Raw genomic sequence first — 7,496 nt, 5'->3', positions numbered from 1 at the left:
ACGGCTCAGGCAGACAGACACGGTGTATGCTGCTTGTGAACTCAACTCGGTTGGAGAGCTGCACAAGTGCAATGTCATAGTCATGTTCTGGGTAGAGGTACTTCTCATGAATAATAATTGTCTTGACTGAGCGCTTCAAGCTTGGTGGCTTCAGAAGAGCTCCAAAAGTAGCAGTCCACTTCTGAGGGTGAGTCATGCTGAAAAAGGTAAGAGTGCTGTAAGTATTTTGCGGTAAATATATGTTTGGGACTTTAAATTTGCTGAGTGCCTTTACTGTAAAACTCCTTCAAGCCAGCTCTCTACTAGACTGTTGTGGCATCCATCACTTTCCATAACAGAACTGTGGGCTGCTGCTAGAAGAGGGCACTCCTGCATTCCCTCCTCAGCCATGGTCTTGTACTCCTCCCCTGCTCCTTGTCCCTGATCTAACCATTGTGTGGCCACAGGGTGTTGTCAAATCAAAAAGCTCTTCCGCTGTAAACTCTTCGTTTCCCGTACAATTTTTGCACATTGATAATTTGTTCAATCAGCTGGTCCATCTGAAAATGCCTTGCAGATTCACAGTTGCCATGCTTTAAACAAAAAATGCTGGGCGTGAATGGCTGAATAGAGGGGTGGGTGACTGCTGGTAGCAGCCTGCAGTGGCAGCAACCTCATTGTGACACTAAGGCATATATTTAAGAAACACGAAGTGTAACAGGAAACAAATACTCCACCATGTCAGTCACCTTAACTTTTCTGCTCATCTTTGCTCAATATGCCAAATAATGATTTTCACTCATAAAATTTCCAGTTCTGCTCCAAAGGGACAGTCTTTAATTTCTCATTGAAACATCCAATTGATGGGCCTACTTAACCCTGACTTTTCTCCTCCAAAATTGTTTCTCTGTGAAAGAGTCGGGGGTGTGGTGCAAATCTGGAAAACCACACAACTTGATACACAAGGGGCACATTCTGCTGCAGATTCTAAGATGGGAACTTACTCTCTGAAGCAGTGAGCTGCAGATACCAGCCAGGTGTTGCTGATGAGTGTGGCACCACAGCGATGGATATTATTGTACTGCAAGCTGGCCTGCCACGGCCAATCCCCGGTCTCTGCAGAAGACAATCCACCAACGATTCTCAGCGATGAGGATTTTGCCATTGACTTGACTGATCTATTCTGCCGTAACCCACAGACTGTCAAAAAGGATGAGGAGAGTATTAGGTATTCCTCTGTTTAGTAGATATTCCTGCAAATGACTGTGGAAAACATAATGTAAGACTACACACCACCTATGTCTTCTACACCTATTGACATCAACAAGAAAACATACCTTCCACCAGCCCCTCAAATCAGAGCTCCTCTTGCACAACCCATGTGTTAGAAGCCTGAATGAACAACTGACTATCATGGGAAGCCATGATGGTCAAACATTCAGGCTTAGCTGTGTGAGCAGTCCAATTCAGGAATCAAATCCTTCACCACACACCCAAGACAATTCCCAAATACAGGGATTGCCAACTTTTATGTCCCAGGTGATTTGTCATTAGGATAAAACATGAAAAAGGCAAAACCTAAGGTGGGAATGATCCAAGCCATGGGGTTTTACCTTGCATGCACACAGATTACATCAGCAAGGTGTCACCTGGAGACAGGCAGCTGATCACTGCAGTGTGCAAGTGGACCTGGAGAGGCACTTCAAGCAAAGAGCATCACTCTACTCCAACCAGGGATGACAAAGGCATGGATACCTCCAGCATGGTGTGCATCCATGACACAAAATAAGCATTTTCATCCAAACCCAGAGAGAAATTAAAATATCCATAGTTTCAGCTATTAAACTCAGGATATTCAGGAGCAGCTGAAGCTCCTGCATAGCTTTAGAAACTTCCTCAATGAACAGACCTTCTTCAGCCGTCTTCTCCCATCCAAACAGCATCAAATCCATCCTACCTGGACCAAGACCCACTAGTTTTCATCCAGGTCCCAATTTCAGCTAGACATTAGGAAAGTTGACACACAGGACTATCCCAATTCATTGAAAAAGAGACAGAGATGAAAATTATTTGCATAGTGACCACACAATCCAAACCATTGCTGCCCGGCTCATCTCCCAGACAGTGACCCAGGAGGGGGCCAAAGCAGAACTCAGTAATTCATCACTGAGGAGCTGCCAGCCCCAGGGGCCTTGAAATCCTCAGAACTGAAACACTGGAGCTACACAGAGTGTAACCTCATCCCTTTCCTGCTAGGATCTGCACAACATTATGTTAACAATACTTTATAGTCAAAAGTGGCAGGAATACTACAGCAGATTGAAAGCTGTTCATGAATTTAGAAGAAGAAAGAAAAGTCACACAATATCGAGAAATTCATGGGCTCAGTGCAGCATCTGCCCTGTTCTGAGATTTAAAACTACAATGAAGGAAATCAGTGAAATCTAAATCTACTTGTCCGAAAGTTTTGTGTGAAAGACAAACTTCAGAATATACCATAGTTCATAAGACTGTCTGAACTTTTTTCCTTCCTGAAAGCTCTTTGTAATGTTCAGTAACTGGTCCTAAAACTGCACAATCCTATCAAGCACCTGAGCAGTCAATGTTCAAAACACAGGAAAAAAACCTCACAGTTTCATCAGAGCCCCAGAACACCAGCACCTAAATCAGACCCAAAAAGTGATGTAATTTAGTCTTTCATTGTTTGATAGTTTATTGCCAAGGAACTGATCAAACCTTCTTAGAGTTAAAAGAAACACAACTTTTTGCAAAGATAGCAAAGATATCTATCTTTGTAAGCAAAAACAGCTTTTATGACTATTTTATCTCCAAGCAAGCAGACTTCTTTCTCTGAAAACTTAAAAACATCTCTAAAACAAGGTATCTCTGTCTAACCCCTACAGCAATGCATTGAGAAAACCAGTCACATTTCCATATATTTCCATGAGGAATAATTTTGTGCTGTTAGCCATTCCAAATTCCAGAACATTTTGATTATAATCACAGGCTGATGTAAGTTCTATACATTTCCTTATGGTACCTCTTTCCTTACAATGCACGCTAAAGAAAATGACACAGTCCCAAGTTCTGAGAGTACAAGGTCACATTCATTAGACAGAAGGGTGAGAAAAGGCTCTTAAGGGCCAGGAAAAGTGCTCAGAGATTCTTAATGCTAATTTTAAAAAATCAGAGATTTCTGATATTTTAAAAAAGCCTCACTTACTGTCGTTGAAGATGGCTTCTGCTCTTTTTGGCTCCACATCTGAAACAAACAAACAAACACACAGTCAGGGTAAACACAGACAAGATTTCCCATCTGCATGGTCATTCCCCCGACAGGTATTTGAGTCCAGGGCACACAGCGGGCATGGCTGAGGGGGCTGCTAGAGAAACCAGGGGAGCTCATATATGATCATGTTCATGTGCTGGCTGTTGCACTCTTCTGCAGTCAGTGTCTTCTGAGGAGCAGGCACTGCTGGGCCCCGGTGTTTCTGGAAAGGAGTACAGACAAAACAAGTCCTGTATTTCTCAAGATCCACAGTTTGCTTGGGGAGAAATTTATATGGTGGAAATTTTTGAAGTTCCTCTTTTTTGCAAAAAAAAATTAACAGGCCACATGTTACACCCAAGTGAGGGCCAGACAAGATCTGGTACTTCGTCTGTGCCCTCTTCAAGATCAGAAGGCACTCACTTCACTGCAGCAATGGAAGCTTACGATAGCAGTGGCTCACTCTCCTTTCTCCTATCTTATTGGTACACTATTAATACTGAAATAGATAGTTAATAGCAATTTATTGCATGGCACAGCAGGTTCTAGCAATACATTCCCTCCTTTAATGTGCATGTTGTGTGTTTACTGACAATATGGTATGCTCATGCTGACAATAACAAGCATTGGCTCAAGGTCTAAATCTATCTCCTTTCTTCCAGAAAGCTGTTTTTTACTAGAGCTACCACTGTAGTTTCCAGCATTCAAAACAATTTTAAAAATAATACTAATTTAAAAAAAAACTCAAGTTCAATGCATTTTTTTAATTATATAGTGATTCTATACTAGTGTCAACAACTTCATATTTTGTGTCTGGATAGGCTTTCTCAGCAGATCCCTGTCCTTATTCACGTCCTTCATTTCTCTTTGCTGCTACACAGAATAATATCCTAGTTTTGTGCCAAACCCACACCACGTCAGGAGGAATCTCTTTTGAATGCAAAGGGCTCTGGCTCACACTTGTCACCTGTTGGGTTTGTATCACATGTGTTTTGCTTGCAGGCTTGACACTCCTTCAGGTATGCAGGGTGAATTGTCTATTTGCAATCCACCAGTACCAGACGTGTGCTCACTCATTTCTTAATGTGACAGTAAGCAGATTATGGTAGAAAAAAGGAAACAAGAAGAACTCCAGCATATGTACAGCTTGTCTGCAGGGCATGTTACAGACCAAAGGCAGTGCTAGGGCTGCCATATGTGCATGCAACCACTGCTTTATTTTGTAAGGATGGGAGGTGAGTTAAAATTGGGCACTTATATAGCAACACAGTCTTTATTCACTATGAACAGGAACTGTTCGCATATTAAAGATAACTAAGTTTTACTGGTGGGCAGGCAATGACTTGCAAGGTCCTCTTTCAAGTAAAAATGCTCACTTGTACTTTCTGAATTCATATGAGAGAAGGAGGAAAACACTAAAAGTACAGGTACTTCTGCATTTCAGTAACACTAGTTGTATTCTGTGAATTTCTATGGAAAATATGGTTGGTTGTCTCCAAGACCCCTTACATCACAATGGAGTAATACCAGAGAGCAAAACCTAGGTCAGCAGAGGGATTCAGTGGTGGTGTAAACATTACTGTCTGCTAAGCTGTACTATGGATTTGGCCACTTCCCCCGTATATTTATATTGGCTTTGAAAAATCTGGCCCTACTTGTTTCTTTCAACTTTGATGAGCATCCAGTGTTTTCCTAGAAATTCATACAGCCTTCAGAAGCAGTTCATAATTTGAGTCACACTAATACTTTGTAGCTGGAAACTGGTAAGAAATCAACAAATGTAATTCACGAAAGAGGACCTTTTGCCTTTAAGTGCACTATTGATAACAATGTTTTTTAGCTTTTCTCTGGGTGGAGAGACATTTACCTCATAATTCGTAATTATAAAGCCTGCAGCCAATTATTATCACTTACATTATGTTGCAAAGCTCATTGAGAAGACAAAAGGAGCAACCAGCTTGTTCAAGTGCAGTGCCGGAAGCAATTCTATTGGCATGTTCCCACTGCATCGAGTTTTGCTGTGAGTCACAGGTGTTCTGCAAGGCACCTGTCTGTATCTCTGGTTGCCTTTTCATGAGGCACCTAGAAAAAGTATGAACCTCACATGGGCAAAATTTTACCCATTGCTCCCAGTTGGACCGACTTCTGGGTAGTTGGAAAAACAACCTTTCCACACACACGCTGCCAGTCTGTACAGCTTTGAATTTCAGCATAATATATCACTACTATGCAGCTGCTGTACTCTCCTACCCATCCACTGCTGAAGGAAAAAGGCCAGTGATACCCTGCCAGCAAATTCAGTGCTGTATTCACAGGGTGGGGTCCCAGATGCAGAGCACATGCATGTGTTTAGAAAACTGAAGTAACTGACCCTATTTTCAGATAGGCTGAGCCCATAGTAGATCCCATCAAAAGCAGGGAGCACTTTGGGTTACATGATACTGATGAAAATCAGGTTTCTTACTGGTTTACCTTGTTAGGGGCTCGACTTCATTTGTTACCAGCTTCACATTTTGGCCTGGTGAAGAGCACAGATGTTCACATTGTGCCAGCCAATGTGTTGTAAGCCCTGCCTTGAAGCAGTCACTTGTAAGGCACGAGAGACAATTTCTCTGCCCTGCTCATTTACTAGTTGCCCTAGTTGTTTGCACTACCAAGAAAAAGCATCAATTAGTAACAATTAAAGTGTCATATCTTGTCCCAACCACATATAGCTGCAAAAGTAGTTGTGCCACATTTAGGAAAACATTGTTCAAGCTTCTACTGTAAACAAGTTCCACTTGAATCTGCATTGACTACCTGTAAAATGGAGCTTGCTATTGAATTCCAGCTTGCTTAACTTTAATGAGAAAACTAATGTTTAAATTAAAATCACAGCAATCTATTGAAGTGCAGCTTAGGGATTTCGTCTCTCAGAAGAGTGCTCTATTCTCCAACTGGACAAGAAATTTTGTTAATACAGTTATTTTGCCTATTTATTCAACAAAATAACTCTAAAACACACTTAAGTTCTTAATTTATTATTAATGAGAAAATTGACTTGCATTTACGATGTAAGGTTAATAAATTATCAGTAAATAACTTTTTTACTCCTCTCCTCAACATACATGTTTGAGCAAACATGGAAGGAAATGCTCATAGTTAACTGCAGAGTGAATGGGCTATCTTATCTGTGAGGGGTTCAAAAGTTCCTGTGGAAAAAGGTGCTCACTTTGCTACATCCCTAAATAATATCAGTGTCACTGCATCAGAGGAATCAGTCTTGTGTCCACTGCCTCATTTCATTTTATCCACAGAATTCAGTGTTTATGTTAAAAGGAAAAGATCAGTCAGAGCTCTGTGACATAAGTGTATCAGGCATTATGTTGACATAGTGCAAGCAAGGCAGGCAAATTAATTATTAGGGGATATTATGCATTTTCAGCATAGAAAGGGCCAGAGATGGCTGCAAAATTAAAGATGATAAATCTGCTTTAAAAATCTGATGCAGCTTTACCTAATTACATAATTTTTCACAGGTGTTGATTCCTAAAAGAAACTGGATTTTCTTTATAGGTTTCCACACGTGATTTTCCAGATGTGAAAACATAACTTCTAGTCTCAAAGGCAAACTGTGTGTTTGTTCCATCTTCTAGTACATCAAGTTCTCACATCTTGTTTGTCTAAGGTGTTTTTTCACACGGAGAAGGTAAGGTAGAGATTATCTTAAAAGGGGTATGAATGGAGGAAAGGATTGTAAACAAAAATAAGAAAGAGTATGTGCTTCAATACTCATAACACATTCTTGGACATCCATTTGAAGCACAGCTTTGTGAAATGCATCAGGGAGCAGAGGAAGCATTTTTCCCATTGTCCTTTGCCACATTTTAATAACAACTTTCTTGAAAGGAGAGAGAACTAAAAAATTCTCAGCTATCTCAGAAACAGGGGCTCACCCAGTGTTATGTAGGGTAACAACAGCGAATGCAGGCAAAAAGAGGAGCACTGGCAAGTTTCAGTATGTCACCAAACTGAGCAGCTGAGAGGAATGTCACAGAGTGCATCTGTCCTGCAGTGTAGACAGAGGGGGGGATAACAGTTCTACTCTAATGCTCTTTAATTACAGTAAAGACCACAAAGGTCTGAAGTACTGGGGGAAATGGGAATGAGAGCAGTGAGCAGCAGATTCAGTCATGTTCCAAAAACTGTACCCAAAGGGAACTGCAAGAATTTCCTGAAAGATGACAAAACATGAGCTTTGGGTTCAGCC

The 7,496-nt window shown here is 41.1% G+C and overlaps 1 protein-coding gene across 1 annotated transcript in view; it reads right to left on the bottom strand.

Moving 5' to 3' along the window:
• The window catches only part of LOC103617409 (transmembrane protease serine 11E-like), a 43,392-nt gene that overhangs the window by 5,136 nt on the left and 30,760 nt on the right, over positions 1 to 7,496 (bottom strand). The window contains exons 6-8 of the mRNA XM_017736879.1: positions 3,203 to 3,241; positions 984 to 1,179; positions 3 to 197 (exon numbers count right to left, since the gene is read on the bottom strand). Coding sequence (XP_017592368.1) covers positions 3 to 197; positions 984 to 1,179; positions 3,203 to 3,241 — 430 coding nt within the window. The remainder of the gene's footprint in view (positions 1 to 2; positions 198 to 983; positions 1,180 to 3,202; positions 3,242 to 7,496) is intronic.

The sequence above is a fragment of the Corvus brachyrhynchos genome, unplaced genomic scaffold (assembly GCF_000691975.1).
Source record: "Corvus brachyrhynchos isolate BGI_N302 unplaced genomic scaffold, ASM69197v1 scaffold175, whole genome shotgun sequence".
Classification (NCBI taxonomy): Eukaryota; Metazoa; Chordata; class Aves; order Passeriformes; family Corvidae; genus Corvus; species Corvus brachyrhynchos.
Note: the sequence above shows the minus strand (reverse complement) of the source record. Positions and strands in the feature narration are given on the sequence as shown.